At 39.5% G+C, this 17,032-nt stretch overlaps 1 protein-coding gene across 1 annotated transcript; it reads left to right on the top strand.

Moving 5' to 3' along the window:
- The first annotated feature begins 508 nt into the window (after positions 1-508).
- Positions 509-16,023, top strand: ADH6 (alcohol dehydrogenase 6 (class V)). The gene is made up of 9 exons (XM_036259865.1): positions 509-563; positions 3,105-3,206; positions 5,004-5,136; positions 8,565-8,652; positions 8,762-8,978; positions 10,404-10,664; positions 12,176-12,311; positions 14,776-14,914; positions 15,552-16,023. The coding sequence occupies exons 1-9, from the start codon at positions 546-548 to the stop codon at positions 15,574-15,576; spliced, it is 1,119 nt and encodes a 372-aa protein (XP_036115758.1). The 5' UTR covers positions 509-545; the 3' UTR covers positions 15,577-16,023.
- The last annotated feature ends 1,009 nt before the right edge of the window (positions 16,024-17,032 follow it).

The raw sequence follows: 17,032 nt of genomic DNA, 5'->3' as shown, positions 1-17,032 counted from the left end.
TCCAGTTCCTCTGCACTTGGACTAAAAAAGCATTCACTCTGAATTCAAATTAATTTTGCAGTGCTAATTATATATATATATTTTTTTTTAATCCGCACCAGAGGATACTTTTCCATTTCTCATCAGAGTGGGAGGGAGGAAGAGAGAAAGAGAAATATTGATGCAAGAGAGACACATTGACTGGTTGCCCCCCACATGACCCAACCAGGGTAAGTGCCCTTGACCAGAATCAAACCCGCAACTCATTGGTCTGAGGGCTGATGCTTTAACCACTCAGCCAAAGCAGCCAGGGCCAATACTAATTATATTTTATATGATTGAGGAAAAATATTTTTTTGCACTCTCACTGAGCTAAATCTGTTTCAGATAAACAAAACAATCTGAGTGCCAGGCATGTCAATTATAAGATTACACAAGAAGTACAGGGCCCAGACTCTTGATCAACCAGTGACCTATGTTCTCTTGGACTTTCCACAGTGAACGTTGCAACCAGAATCTTTTTCAATATACTCATTTGTGGCAAGAAAAATACAAAGAAAGTCATCATGAATACTACAGGGAAAGTAAGTACAGTTTTCTTTATGTCTTCTCATGATTTTATCAGTTTGTGTGCTTGTCTATGTCTTCTCATGTTTTTATCAGTTTGTGTGCTTGTCTCATTACCCAATTAGTCTCTGTACTGTTAAAGGTGAAGACTGTCTTAATCTTAGTTCCTCTCCCCTTTTCCCTTTTACTCTCTTTATGTGTTTTAGCTTTCCTTTATGTTTTCATTTCTTTCATGTGCAGTATATCAAGCCCTATATCAAACTTTCCAGAGTTGAAGAAACATCCTCTCCTTCAAAGATCTCACAGAGGGACAGAGTAATTATATAAGAGTGTGCAAGGGTTTCCTATACCAACACCCTGGAGAGAGAACTTGCTGCTGGTGCCCCCCACCCACTTCCAGAATAACGAAGTCAGTATGTTTGGGGATAAGGCCCACTAATTTGCATTTCTGACAAATATGCAAATATTGACACTGCGGGTCTGGGACCATACTTACAGTACCACTGCCTTACAATAATGCCCCGCTTTGTTAAACCAGCAGGGTATAAAACTCATCCTCTAAAAATAAACTGCCTTATACTACTAAAAAAGAGAGAGTGGGCAAGGGTAGTAAAAGAGAGAGAGGAAATTCTCCTAACCTGGCTAGGCTTCCCAGAGAAGGGGACACCTAGCCTGAAGGAAAAACATAGGAATAAGAAAAATATCTCATATGAGAATCTCCGGAATATTTTTTGTGCCAGGAAGGTAAAGTCAAAGGCAAGTTATGACAAGAAATAAGCCTGTAGTGATGGGTAGGAAGAAGATCACAAAGATCGTGTCAACAGAACCCGATAAACAATTGGCACCCGTATCATTTTTAGATAGGGGATTAGCATGATCAGGGTTACAGTTTGGATGGCAATGATATAGAGAATGGATGAACCCAAGCCAGGTAAAAGGTGAGGTAAAGACTGAACCACACAGTAGAGGCAGGAATGGAGAGGAGGCAACAGATTCCAAAAAGTTTTAGCTTATAGAGGTGAAGAGATAAAAATTAAGGCTACTTCCCACATTCCTTTCTTGGGTGAGTAAATAGATTATATGGCTACTCATTGGAATAGAGAAGGCAGAGGGAGGGGCAGATCGTATGTAATGTCCACCACTGACAGGAAGAGGTGGGGACAGGAGAAAGAAATAATGATGTGTCCATGTTGAGTTTAAGATACCTGAGGACATTCAAATAGCAGAAGAATAAATGAGTCTAAAGCTTAGAGACAAGTCTGTACATAGATAAAAATTGTCAAACTCATCTACATAAAGGTGGTGGTGAAATCTATAAAAATAGGTGAGATCACATAGGAAGGGGATTTATAGTGAGAACAGTGATGGGGTGAAATCAGAACCCCTAAGAACTAACTGTTGTAACCCAGGAGAGTCATCCTCACTCAGACATCAAGTAATTTTGACTATTAGGAGCTTTATTACCTGCGCAGGGACTGCAGCCAACCTACACAGAGGAGAACTGCAGCCCCGAGCTCAGGGGGAGGGTTGCTTATATAGGACAGGGGTTACTCAAGAGTTTAGCAGAGCAAGCAAGCTACGTGTACAGAAGCAGATATCAGCTGTTAGTAACTGTACAAGTTGTTTGTTTTATATTTCTTAACATTTACTAAACTCTAGCCTTGAATGCCTCATCGTCCCGTCTGGCATCTCCTGATTAGTTAAGCTCATGGTCATGGCTGATCCATCTCTTCCAGAATTTTTGCAAAAACATCTTGGGCTCAAGGAACCCGGGAGAGATTCCTTCTTCTAGCAGATGGAGAATTACTGGGTTATAACACTAACTACCTTGCTACCAACAACCTCTCCAACCTCAACCTGCCCATGACCTGTACCATTTGATGAATGGCCGCAACTAGATGTTCTCCATTCCCTGCTCTATAACATACCCCTCCGCCCCAAAACTGATTCTAGGATCACATACCTAGGATCACAAATAACTCCCATACTGCAATACCATTCCAATCTTGAAACAGCCACTGGACAACTTCATTCGTGGTAAGATCAAAAATATGACATCTATGTTCTTGATTGCACGGCATTATGCAAAAATAATTCGAATAAAGAGATGATAGTACAAGAAGTTGGACTGGGGTTCAAGAAGCTAAACACAGCCCTGGCCGGTTTGGCTCAGCGGTTAGAGCGTCGGCCTGTGGTCCGGAGAGACCCGGGTTCGGTTCCCGCTAAGGGCATGTACCTCGATTGCAGTTTGTCCCCGGCCCTGGTTGGTCGTGTGGGTGGCAACCACTCGACGTGTCCCTTTCACGTCGATGTTTCTCTCTCTCTCTTCCTCTCTCTCCCTCCCACTCTGTCTGAACAAAAAATGGAAAAATGTCCTCAGATGAGGATAAAAAGAAAAGAAGCTAAACACAGACGATATCTAAGCAATGACTTTTTTTGCTTGCATATGGAAGAACTGGACTAATATTATTAGTAATATAATAATCTAATAATCATTGCTATAGGAATCCATCTCCCAAGACTAAAGAGTTTCCTTTCTGCCCATATTCCCTTTCCAGGTTATCAAGTGCAGAGCAGCCGTACTCTGGAAGGCTGGGGAACCATTTTCCATTGAGGAGATAGAAGTGGCCCCCCCAAAAGCAAAGGAAGTTCGCATAAAGGTAAAAAAAAAAAAGTATTTCCACACCCAAAATCAGACCTGTTCACTCTAAGTTATACATTTTTTTCACAATTAAATTCAGAAAGAAAACTACCATTCTCTTCTATTTCTTTTTCATTAAACATTTCCATCTGCCCTTAAATACAGCCAGAGAAAAGGTTAGAGAAGTGTGGCATCGGCTAAATGCCCACAGGAGATTTATTCACAGCTGTAGGACTGAATACTGATTCAAAGAAGTTTCTACCCCTGGGCTATATTTTAATCTGTAAAATTTATTCATGACATTTTTCATGTATTTAAGTTATTTTGTTTTTTGTTTGTTTGTTTGTTTTATCCTCACCCGAGGACATTTTTCCACCTTTTGTTCAGATATAGTGGAAGGGAGAAAGAAAGAGAGAAACATCAATGTGAAAGGGACACATCAAGTGGTTGCCACCCACAGGACCCAGCCAGGGCCGGGGACAAACTGCAACTGAGGTACGTGCCCTTAGCGGGAACCGAACCCGGGTCTCCCTGGACCGCAGGCCGACGCTCTAACCGCTGAGCCAAACCGGCCAGGGCTATTTAAGTTATTTTGAAATGTGATGTGTGAATAATGTATTTGATTACAGATAAATCAAGTCTAAATCCTAGAAAGTCAGGTTAGAAATACCTGGTATTTTACAGGTGAGAAGATTTAACTCCACTGAGGTGTAATGACTGTGGTCACACAGCTAAGTGGAGTGAGAACACAGACGTCAACAATTTTCCTCAATCTTGGTTACACATTTGGAAGCACCTGGGAGTTTGGAAAAATGCTGATAACTGAGTCCCACCCCCAGACATTCAGAATTTGTGATTTGATTGATCTTGGGTGCAGTATGGTCATGAGAGTCTAAATCTCCCCCAGGTGGTGCTAACAGGGGGCCACCAGACCAGAACATTGTTCACCTGACTTCATTGTTATTATTTAATTTTAATAATGATGAATAAGTACTCTTTGTAATGGATGACAAAGAGAGTACCATTTTCTACATTACCTGTGCAATCCATGGCCTCTTCTCAGAGTCTTCTCAACAGGCCATGTGGCCGTCCCCATTCACTCCTACCCCCAGGGTCACCACTCACGCAGCCAGATTTAGACCCTGACTCAAAGGTATACAACTATTATCTGACAAGCTACAAACAGGACTCTCTCACCCATGAATTTGAACAAGAACAGAGACTGAGTAAAGCAGGCGATGGTGGGCACTGGAGAGGCTGGAAGGACTCAGAGCTGGTAGCATTTTCAACCATAAGATGATGAGAAATAAGAAAAAGCCTGTCTTCAGACAATAGTAGGAAAATTCTGCTCTATGCACACATTGAATCAGAGTACAGAGATGAAGACGAAATCTGCTTGATGGCTGTCTAGGTCCATGAGGCCTGACTGCACTTCTACAGTTGTGTTGTAAGCACCTTTACAGTGTTCTTCCAACAATCCCCCTTTCACACGAGTGAATTTCAACAGATTTCAATGCTGGGGACAGGGCGGGGAGGGAGGGGAAGGGGGGAATCTGGGGGGGGGGGGAACATCTGTAACAAAAATTAATTAATTAATTTTTAAAAAGAAACATTTTCCACTCTAAAAAAAAAAAGAAAAAGAAAAATATTGATGCCTTTAAACAAATTATTGACACTTATCTAGAAATAAAACTAATTAAGAATGCATTAATATTAATGCAGCATACCAAACTAACAAAAAGATTTAAAGCATGAACAATTCTAAAATACCTTTATCTGAGACAGAACACTATACTACTCTTTGCCTTCCCTACAGATCATGGCCACAGGGCTCTGTGGCACAGAGATGAAAATGTTGGAGAATCAGTTTCAGTATCCCGTCATCATGGGCCACGAAGGGGCTGGGATAGTCGAGAGTGTGGGAGAAGGAGTGAGCACCGTGAGAGCAGGTATGAACTGGCACCTGGAGTTAGGAAATAGCAGCAACTTGGAACCTACATTAGGAAAATACAAGATCAAGTGAAATAAAAGGTGAAATGTTGCACATGTCTTAAAAAGGAATAACTGTAAGTTACACAAAAATACGCAGTGTGTTACATTCTTTGCATTAACTTACATGCATGGATGCATGACCAATGAACATAGACAACAAAGCTGGGGATGAGGCCCTGGGGAAGGGGAGGAGGGTATCAGTGGGGGAAAAATGAGAAACATCTGTAACAAAAACAAATTAATAAATAAATAAATATAAAAAAAAGAATACAAAATAGAGTTCACTGAAATAGAACCTGAAAGTATAAATGAGACAAAAATTTACAAAAAGAGGTAAACTGTTGAACAATGTATTTAAATGAAGCATATGATAGTCAAAAATGTTACAGCAACCAAATAGAGAAGGAACCCAGAACTGGATCAAATATATATAGGAATTAAGTGCAGGATTAGGTTTGCCTTTCACATTTGAGTAGGAAAACATGATTGTTCAATAAATGACATTGAAACAACTTGATAGTCATCTGAGGGGAAAAAGAGTTTAGTTGCTATTGCATTCTTTATATTAAAAAAATAATGCTCTATGAATCCAAAAATTAAATGTGAAAAGTGAAACCACAGAAGTGCTATAAAAACCATAACAGAAGAGTGCATTACTTCAGAGAAGAGAAGAAAATTGTAATCAATTAAAAAAAAAAAAACAGATGTAAAGAATATATCAATTTAACAACATAAAAACTTTTAAAATTCTGTTTATAAAAAATACCCTCCCAGCCCTGGCCAGGTGGTTCAGCCGGTTGGAACATCATCCTGTACACCAAAAAGTTGTGGATTTAATTCCCGGTCAGAGCACATATCTAGGTTGTGGGTTCGATTCCCAGTCTGGGCAAGTACAGGAGGCAACCAATTGATGTTTTTCTTACACATCGATGTTTCTCTCTCTCTCTCTCTCTCTCTCTCTCTCTCTCTCTGTATCTCTATCTCTATCTCTCTTCCTCTCTCTCTAAAAATCAATAAAAACATATCTTTAGGTGAGAATTTACAAAAAGAAATACCTTCCCCCAAATCAACAAACAAATAAGAAAATGAGAAAATGGGCAAATTTCCTTAATATATAAAGAATTATTTAAAAGCAATAAAAAAATAAATGAAATAAACAGCCCAGTAGAATAATGGGAAAAGAAAATCTATATTGGGGGGAGAAAAAAATACATATATATACACATACAAATGCTTTTGTAAAAAGGTGCCCAACCTCAAACATATTAAATAAATAAAAATTTTAAATGCATTGGTAAAACACTGTTTACATAACAAATTAGAAAAGATTTTAAAGTTTGATAATATATAAGGCTGACAAGAGTGTAGGCAACGAACTCCTTCATACTTTATTATTTGAAAAGTAAACAACTTTAAATTTGGCAATGTGGAACATCATTTATATGCACCTATTTTGGACCCATACCTTCAATCTAGAAAATTGTTCCATAGATACAGTATACCCATATTTTAGCTTTTTATTGCTGATGAAAACAAAAATCACTGCAGAGTTAGCAGCTTAAAACAAATTTATTATCTCAGTTTCTGTACATGAAAAGTCTGGGTGGTCTGACTGGGTTCTCTGCATGGGGTCTCACAAGGTCAAAATCAAAGTGTTGGCCAGCTGGGTTCTTATCTGAAGATTCTGGAGAATCTAATTCCTTGAGGTTGTAGGACTGACTGGCTGTCAGCTGGAGCTGCTCTCAGCTCCTTGAAGCTACTCACATTCCTTCCTGTGTGGCTCCTTCACCCCTTCCAGACTCAAAGCAACAATGCACATCAGATCCTTCCCATGCTTTGAATTGTTTTGTCTTTCTCTTCTGCTTTCCTCTCGTCCCCTTTCAAGAGCTCATGTGATTTCCTTGGGTCTGCCTTAACAATCCAGGATACTCCCTATTTTGATGTCAATTGATTAGTAACCTTAATTACATCTGAAAAGCCCCTCTTTCCATGTAACATATTCACAGGCATGGTAACAACATATTCAGTTTCTGGGGATTAGGACTAGGCATCTTTGGGGGGCCATTTTAGAAATTCTGCCTACCATCGCCCATGTGTGCACAAAATATTCACTGCATTGTTATTTATCATGTCAGAAAGAAAATATATATTTTTTAGAAGACAGGAAATAATCAAAATATCTGTCAATGTCCAGGGGACCAGTCAAATAAATTATGATATATCTATACAATAGAATACTATGTAACTATTAAACAAAATGATAGAGTTCTATATGTACTAAAATGAGAAATCTCCAAGATATATTGTTAAGTTAAAAACCAAGGGTAGCCCTGGCCGGTTTGGCCCAGCTGTTAGAGCATCGGCCTGTGATCCAGAGACACCCAGCTTCGGTTCCTGCTAAGCGCACTTACCTCGGTTGCAGTTTGTCCCTGGCCCTGGTTGGGTCATGCGGGTGGCAGCCACTCAATGTGTACCTTTCATGTCGATGTTTTTCTCTCTCTCTCTCTTCTTCTCTCTCCCTCCTGCTCTATCTGAACAAAAAAATTTAAAAAAATGTCCTTGGGTGAGGATAAAAAAAAAAACAAGGGTAAATAGTATGCTAGCCATTGTATTTTTAAAGGTGTTATATCTCTGAAAGATACCATGGACCCTGAGAAGAATAATTGTCCCCGTGAGGTGGGGGGATAGAGACTAGAGGCTAATCTTCACGTTTGTACAGTTTAAGTTCTTACCATATGTCTGTGTTACTATTTAAAAACCAAAAATAAAGAAAACAAAAAGAACCTAAGTCCTACAAAATTTTAAACTAAGAATATGAAATAAATTGCTCTAGTTTACAGTGATAGACAATGGGGTGGTCAGAACGTCCGCCACAGGCAAGTTATTCTAATCTTCTCCTTGTACATTGACTATTACTAGAGAATATACCTACCTTTGGTCTCCATGGCCAAGGAGAAAACAGATGTGAAATACACAGGACGACACACAGACAATCATTTCTCCCTAATCCAGAAGCTTATGTTGTGAGCATGTGACATCCATGTTATTTTAAATCTAATTCCTGATAGCAGAAGGTAGTGTGGAAAAATGAAAGATAAGATTTGGCTTAATGGCTATGTGATTAAAGCATCTACAGTTTCAAAAGAAACTTACAAGGAGGCAAATCTGGGGCCAGCTCCTTTGGATTCAGCAGCCAAGCTCAGGGCTAGACCCACAGGTCAAAGACATTCTCTCTTTTGGTACATGTTTCATATCAACACAGTTAAATGTGGAAATGACTCTCAGTAATAATATTTTCTTGAGTACCTTGCCATTTAGGTCTTGAGAAACAGCTCTCTCTTTACTTTCAAAGATAACATTTTATTAAATGACTTTGTTTTCTTAGGTGATAAAGTTATCACACTGTTTCTACCACAGTGTGGAGAGTGTGCCTCTTGCCTTAATTCTGAAGACAATTATTGTGTACAACTCAAGTAAGTTTTTACTCATATCTTCTTTTTGAAAAATTAATTCAATGTCTTTGAAGAAATCAAAGCTTTCTAATTCTAAATATAAAATTGTTTGTTTTTTGGTCTATAAAAGACAGTCATATACCGGCCTGATGCCTGATGGTACCAGTAGGTTTACCTACAAGGGAAAACCAATATATCAGTTTGCAAATGCAAGCACCTTCTCTGAATACACAGTGATAAGAGAAATCTCAGTTGCCAAGATTGATGCAGGTGCTCCTCTGGAGAAAGTATGCCTCATTAGCTGTGGGTTTTCCACTGGGTATGGTGCTGCAATCAACACTGCCAAGGTGAGAAGCATTTATACTCATTATAAATGGAATTCTTGGTATATGGTGTTGAAAGTCCTCATGCATCTGGGCCATGATCATACAACCTGAGGAAGAATCACAAGCCTGCCTCTAAACATCCTGAGTTCTTTACTATCTGTCTAGTCAACCCATACCCTCCTCTTCAACATCTTGCCCATTCCCTCTTAGTCATTAGTAAATGACAAATTGGGTCTGGACTCCATTTGCAAGTGGAGACATCAGGAATTCCTGGGAGTTAAACACAACACAAACACAACACAAAATGACGATGTGTCCTTCCATATTCCAGTTCATTCTTTTTTTTTCCATTCAACAAACATTTATGGAGTCATTCAGTATTCTGGGTGAGGGATTCAGCAGCTAATGAAACTCACTGAGCTTCTATTCTGTTGTATAATGCATCGGGTGGTGCTCATAAAAGGAAAGGAAAGTAGAAAGACCAACTGACGAAAGGGGTGTTGCTATATAAAACAGATTGGTCAAGTAACCCCACTCTGATCAAATGAATCGCTGTTATTCTTCTTATTATTATTATTATTGGAACATCACCCAATTCTGCACAACTCTATTCTTTAACTGGCTGTTGAATTTTAGTTCTTTATTTTTCCCAATTTCCATTAGTCCCTATACTATACAGAGAGATAGCATGAATCGGATTCAGTTGTCATTAGTCTCATTTGGAATCCAATAAAAAATAACCCTTTGCCTTCATAAGGCATTGACATTGTAAGTAATGTAAAGTTTACAGATATTCACAAGAAAAGAAAAATAAAGAGTTGGAGGAAGATGGGCATGGTTTTAAAGAACTCACAAATATCTGAAATTAAATAAATACTGTGCCCTGATCAGTTTTGCTCAACAGTTAGAGCATCGGCCCTCAGATCAAATGGTCGCGGGTTCAATTCCAGGTCAAGGGCACATACCTGGGTTGCAAGTTCAATCCCCAGCCCTGGTCAGGGTTGTGAGAGAGGCAACCAATCGATGTGTCTCTCTCACATGGATGTCTCTCTCTCTCTCTCTCTCTCTCTCTCTCTCTCTCTCTCTCTCTTGCTTCTATGCTATTTAAAAATTGATGGAAAAACACCCTAGGGTGAGGATTAACAAAAATAAATAAAAGTAAATAAATACTGTGACAAGTCTTCAGATTCAATGAAAGTTCATTAAACTGCTTCTACTCATGCTAATTTCTGTATAATATAGAGAGTTGAAACTTTCTATATGCAGGTAATTGTTTTTTGCTCCTCTGGCAAAAATTATCCCATATTGAGAAACTATGGTTAAAATCTGTTTTATTTGGAAATATCCTTCACCTATGTCTCAAAAAAGTATATACAGACTTGGTCTTTCCAACTGTGTAAAAGTACATGTTCTCTTTCCTTCTGTTTTATGCTTTCGTGTGCTCAGGTGACGCCAGGCTCCACCTGTGCAGTGTTTGGCCTCGGAGGAGTCGGCCTGTCTGTTGTCATGGGCTGTAAAGCGGCCGGAGCAGCCAGGATCATCGGGGTGGACATCAACAAAGACAAATTTGAGAAGGCAAAGGAATTGGGTGCCACTGAGTGCATCAGCCCACAGGACTTCAAGAAACCCATCCAAAAAGTTTTAGTTGAAATGACAGGTGCGGGTGTGGAGTTTTGCTTTGAGGTCATTGGAAACCCAGAAATGGTGGTACGTGATCCTCTGAAGTGAAAATTACCAATATTTCTTCCAATCATCACTGTAGATTTTCCTTGAATGAAAATTCTAAAATTTCCTCTACACTCTTCTATTTAATTTTCCTGTGCCCATGACATCCCACCTGATACCTTCTGTCCACTCCTAAAAATCTGTTCATTACCCCCAGATACTGAGTTTTCTCCTCCCTCTGTTCCATCATTCCATTCCTTCAAATAAGCAGCTTCCAATAGGCAGGACAAAAAGACTTTGTAAAGAATTTTCACTCGATTATTTCATAACAAGCAGAAGCCTAATAACTTCATTTCTAAGCCAGAAGATGTAGGTAGGATAAGGACAATATCCGATTAATAATCCCATAAAGCAATGAGCTTCACACTTTCAGCAAATTCTTTCAGGTTGGATCTGAGATAAGCTTCCAAGGAAAATATTTACCAATCTTGCTTAAATAGGGTCATTTCAAAATAAAGAAAACAGGTGATGTTTTTCTGACTAACCATTGTTATATAAAAGAATCTGAATGGAGAAGAAGTTATTTCACAATGTGAGACTTGCTACCCTGGGGGATTTGTAGAAACAATGTACTATTGTGTTGCATGGCTCCATCTTCTAGTCACCGGAATGGAAACCCAAGAAATGTCTCTTCCATCCTAGGTCCTTTCTTTAGCTTCCAAAGTCTTTTCACTCTTCACTACACATAAATTTTCTCCTCTGTTAAAAAATATAGGCAACCTTTCTCACAGTCTTTCCCACAGACAGTCTGGCTCTGAGAAATAGCCTTTAAAAATAACTAATGGGCCCTGGCCGGTTTGGCTCAGCGGTTAGAGCGTCGGCCTGCGGTCCTGAGAGACCTGGGTTCGGTTCCCGCTAAGGGCGCATACCTCGGTTGCTGTTTGTCCCCGGCCCTGGTCGGTCGTGTGGGTGGCAGCCACTCGATGAGTCCCTTCCACGCCCATGTTTCTCTCTCTCCTTCTCTCTCCCTCCCACTCTATCTGAACAAAAAAAGGAAAAATGTCCTCAGGTGAGAATAAAAAAAATAATAATAAAAAAAAAATAACTAATGGGAACATTAGTGGATTGCTTTGTTAATACATGATGCTATACAAATATCCAATTGTACTCTCAGATGTCTAAAACAAATGTTAACTCTAACCATCAGTATCAGTAATGGTTCCTGTACAAATTAGTAGTAGTACCAGCAGCAGCTGTAGTAGCGGTGATAGTATTATTACTCCCATGGGTGCTATTAGTATTTCCATTTTTAAATTTCCATCTGTTGAATCTAAAATGCCAGATACCATGTATACTTGGCAGCACACAATGTCTTGCTTACGTTTCAGCATATCGTTATAAATTGTTATTTCAAATGAGGACAGAGAGAACCAGAAAAGAAGGTCACAGACCAGACTGTTGAGCCATCAAACTGGGATTGAGACATAAATCCCTACCTCTGACTCTGAAGTATATCATTTAACCCCTGCATTGTCTTTCATTGCTTTACAAAGGCAGCTGCCCTGGCTTCCTGCCACGAGAGCCATGGGGTCTGCGTGATTGTTGGGCTCTTGGGTCATGGTGTCCAGCTCAGCATCGATGGCCTCTTGTTCTTCTCAGGACGTTGTTTGAAGGGATCTGTTTTTGGAGGTATGGATGAAGCAGGGAAGAGTGGGGATTTGTAGGGGTATGAAAGTGGGATACTAGAGAAATGTATTATAAATACTTGAGAAGGCACATAAAACAGGAGCTTTAGACTACAGTTTTTGTTTCAACACATAAATATCCAAAATAAGGGGATGGGTACTGGATGTCTACAGTTGCTTCTTGGTAAGCTTTTTCTCATGCAGAGACAGGGAAGAGACTTTAAAAAATTGATTGGTGAGGAAACAACTGTTCAAAGTTTAATGCAAATTCTAAATTGAAAAAGGAAGGCAATTTTGCAATTAATAAGTATACTTCAATTGAGCTATATACCTGCCAACTGGGGTTCTTTGGAAGATATATTGAACCATTTGTAGTCATTGTTCAGTAACGTTAATATTATCTGAAACAACTGAGTTGTCATTATACCAACTCAAAGACATTAAACATAATGGATTCATGATTGAAAAGAAATACTACTGATAAAAAGCAAATGAGATTTATTTTTTTTGCAAGAAAAAAATCATAAAATAGTTTGATTTTCCATTTTTAAAATTTGTGTTAGAAATGTTACACACTTTAGAAGTCTTTTATGAAAAGTATAAAGAAGGTAAATTAAATAAATATTCTTAGAGTCCTGGGCTTATAAGCAAGTAATCTGATATTTAAGAAGAAATGTATTTATTTAGCCAGAGATTTTAGGCAAACTGAATTCTTGGGCAAAAGAGATGAGAATTAGGAGCTATCTGCATTATTTGGACTAGTGAGCTAGCTGTGGTTTCCAAATTAGCTGTGGTGGTGTATTCTTATGGGTGTTAGAAGTCTTACCCTATCCATTTACAAAAAAGTAGATAAATGACAAAGCCAGGGAAAAAAGTAAGAATCCAGTTTCAACTGTGATTGTCAGTTCCTCTATCTGGGATAATTGGGCATACCCATTGTTGTTTCCCTCTATTGTGTTTAGACCATAACTGTTGATTCCAAATACATATACTCAGCTAACTCTTGTAAAATAATATCACCAATATTTTAAGTAATCCTCATAAACTATGTCACCCACCACTTAAACATTCGTATAATGATCATTACATTAATTCCTTTCTCTGGTTCAGTAGTTTTTAATTAAGGGTAGCGTGTCATGGGTGTTGAAGAGGCCTGCTAAACTTCCTACAATGTACACAGTGAAGAATTTCCCCACCAAAATGTTAAGAAACACTGCCTAGCCTAGTCTGTGCTCCTGGAGCCTTCTTAGATTATTTGGTTGAAAGAAGAAACAAAAAACAAGTGAAAGTGTTCCTTGAATAGATATGAAAATGCTTTATCAGATCACCAATCAAAAAATAAAAACACAGACAGTAGATCTTAAAGTTGTCACCACAAGAAAAAAGAAATTGTTCCTATGTGTCATGATGAATGTTAACTAACCTTAGTTTAATAGTAATTATTTCACAATATACACATACATCAAATAATTGTGGTGTACACTGAAAACTAATACAATGTTATATGTCAATGATATCTCAGTTTTTGAAAAAATAGAAAAATACACCATCCCTTCATGTCATGACATACATCGCATTAGAATTCTTGAGTACATATAACAGAAACCAACTTAGATGCAAAATATATCCATTAGAATAGTTTTAGGTAATTTGAGAATAACTGGGAAGACTAGAGAACGTGGCAAGTAACTGCCAAGATCCTGTCGCAGAACATGCTACCAGGACACTGGCCGCCTTGCACAATTACATCACACTCACCCTTCCCAGAAACAACAGGCCACCACTTCTGGGTGGTGGCTTGCACAACCCTAAATGTAAAAATGGCATTTCTGAAAAATTATGAAAACAGGGAAAATGCAATGCTGTTTCTGTTCCCCTGGTGGACCCCATTTTTCCCTGTGCAAGTCTTACTTCCAGAAGGTACATTTCATTCTTATCTTGATTTGTACACATTCTTTTTTCCAAAAGCTGTCACTGAGATCACTACCATGGTGAAAATGCTTCTCTTCCCTTAAGATATTTGGCTCTTTCATGGAACTGCAGATCAACACACACACACACACACACACACACACACACACACACACACAGAATGTCCTGTTTCTAACCTTTGAATTGCTTCTGTTCATGGTTCCCAAGACTTTGGCCTTTGTTATACATTAGATGTGGATTTACGGCTCCCCAGACAGTGCAACCTGACACAAAGAACATCTAAGACAAGGTCCACAGCCCAGTTGCTTTAAGTAAATTCTCTTTTATACCAGAGTTCTCCGGACTTTCAGAAGAGCAGCCTTTGATACAGGGTATATGGTTGAGACAGGCAATCTCCTGAGGACTGAGACAAGTTTGTGGGGAAATCCTTAGATTTCCTCAGTCAAAGCCAACCCCTCCAGTAGTTACCCTGCATGGCCCATCCTGTAGAGTGAGTCTCACAAATAAAATCTGTTGTTGATCTGTCCTACTTCCAGGCTGGAAAAGCAGAGAGAACGTCTCCAAACTGGTTTCCGATTATATGGCAAAGAAGTTTAATCTAGATCCTCTAATTACCCATACTCTGAATCTTGATAAAATCAATGAAGCAGTTGAACTCATGAAAACCGGAAAATGGTAAGTTCCTCCAGTAATGTTTACGTCTCGGTGTCTGGGGCGGAGGGAAGGGGTGTTTGTGAGTCCGGGCAGACGGGAAGGGGAGTCATGGCCACATGCAGACAACTGAAGAAGTTTTCAGGAATTTGTAAAGCACCTCTTCTCCTCTTTATTTTAGTCCAAGTTTATTAAAAAATGTTATCCTGAAAATATTTAAATGCTCATCTACCCTTTCGATTCGCATTTTATTTCCAATTGGGCATTTTTATATGACACATTAACTAATGAGGTTAGCTCATAAAATTTTAGCTCAAGTTTAAGTTTATAGTTTATAAAGAGGCCATCGTGGTCATTCTATTTCAAAGAGGCAAATTATCTCTAGAATTCCAAATTCTGACACGTCTTTGGCCCACGAACCGCCCACCAGCCATAAACTGGGCCCTGGCCTTCCTCAGGCGGGCACAGGCCTGTGTTCCTCGCCCCTGGAGCTGTGTGTCATTTTGAAAAATCTTGTCACAGATTTAATCTCCCCATTTTTCACATAAGAAAATCTCACTCACTTACTGGTCTACAGCGTAAAAATTTGGAATCCAAAACACAAATGTTGCTTTGGAAATGTTTCTATTTATTTTCTTTTTTTTTTTTCTTTTTTTTTTAGCATCCGCTGCGTCCTGTTCCTTTAAGTAAAACGAAGTGAACGCAAGATCTGCAGCACAGTCCACCAAACTAACTGCATTCTGTGTAATTTCCATGACTCAGAAGAATTTTCCATACAGTGTAGTTTCTATTCTCTTGCCTTTGATTCATTCAGTAGTGGGCTCAGATCTGACTTCTGCTCTTACCACCTCATCAAAATTGGTCTTATATGACCCAGTCTCACCAGAAACATCTTCCCTGTTAGAGCTAGATGAAAGCTGATTTGAGTCATTCAAGTCCAAACTTTTCAAACAGTCACCCCAAGATACTCCAGTTTTCATCATTGTCTTTCTCTCTGGGCCCATAATTTTTTGCACACGCTGTCTCTCACCCCCAAGAAGTGCTGCTCATTTCACACCAAAGAAACAAAGCTCACCATTCATGAGTTTATTGACCATTCAGGCTGAAGCAAGTTGATGAGGAAGGGGGGTTATTCCATCAACTTAAATAAATCCCAGTTAAACATTAAGTACTTTATTCCAAACATCACTCACCCTAGAGAAACGTCACTAGGCCTTCCTCTTATATAACCCGGCCTCAAACCGCCACTTACTATGTTTCTATGGCACTCACCTCTTCTCTCACAGATTGCCAAAGGAACTTCAAGTTCTTCTTTCACTGGCCAGGACAATTTAGCTCTCAGCAGTTCATATTACCTGGCTCCATAACCAAACCGTTTAGAATTCAGCAGAAAGAAAAAAGGGCTTGAGAGGATCATATTAATTACCAAGCTCCACGCTCTCGAGGATGCAGCTGTGGTATCACACAAAACTCCAAGGAAAGAGGGGAGGGTTGTGTAGTTCTCCACTAATGTGTGTCCTGGATTCTTTCCTCCAAGAAACGGAGGAGAGAAAGACAACATCCAGTAGTTGTTTGTGGCATCCAATCCCTCTCTACCCAGGCCCCCACCTCTCTGCCCTAATCCTTAATTCTCCTAGAATCTGGGTTAAGATTGAGCCCTCTTGGTATATGACTTCTTCCCTCTTCCCTAGACACAGAGTCTCTTTCTAACTCTCTCTCCCAATACACACACCAGGAGCTCCCTTCCTAGTTTACGTCTCTTTTGCTCCAGCCAGGGTTCCCCTAGATCTGGAGCTACTGAATCAGACAGGGGTCCCATGGGCCACAGATCTTGGCAGACCTTGAGAGACCAGGAAATAGGAGGTGATATATTTACCTGAGTCCAGTAGTTTCATGATTTAAGATCAGCCAGAAAACTGAGCTACATCCCCAGCCTCTCTCTGCCATCATGACAACCACATGTGTCAGAGGGCTCTCATGAGACTCTGATTCCCAAATTGAGAGGAAGTATCATGAGGTGAGCATCCTGTCTTCCCTTCAGGGTGTCTGCCTCCTACAAAAAGAGGAGATAGATGCCATTGAACATATTCTTTCTCTTCCAAACTGCACCCCCAGTGGGAGCAGCAGCGCCCCCTCAAGGGG

The sequence above is a fragment of the Molossus molossus genome, unplaced genomic scaffold, assembly GCF_014108415.1.
Source record: "Molossus molossus isolate mMolMol1 unplaced genomic scaffold, mMolMol1.p scaffold_m16_p_1, whole genome shotgun sequence".
NCBI lineage: Eukaryota > Metazoa > Chordata > Mammalia > Chiroptera > Molossidae > Molossus > Molossus molossus.
Note: the sequence above shows the minus strand (reverse complement) of the source record. Positions and strands in the feature narration are given on the sequence as shown.

Excerpts from the sequence above, each read along its gene's own strand:
- ADH6 (XM_036259865.1), top strand. Across the intron at positions 3,207-5,003 it reads CAAAGGAAGTTCGCATAAAG|ATCATGGCCACAGGGCTCTG; the intron begins GTAAAAAAAAAA and ends CCTTCCCTACAG. Across the intron at positions 5,137-8,564 it reads AGTGAGCACCGTGAGAGCAG|GTGATAAAGTTATCACACTG; the intron begins GTATGAACTGGC and ends TTGTTTTCTTAG.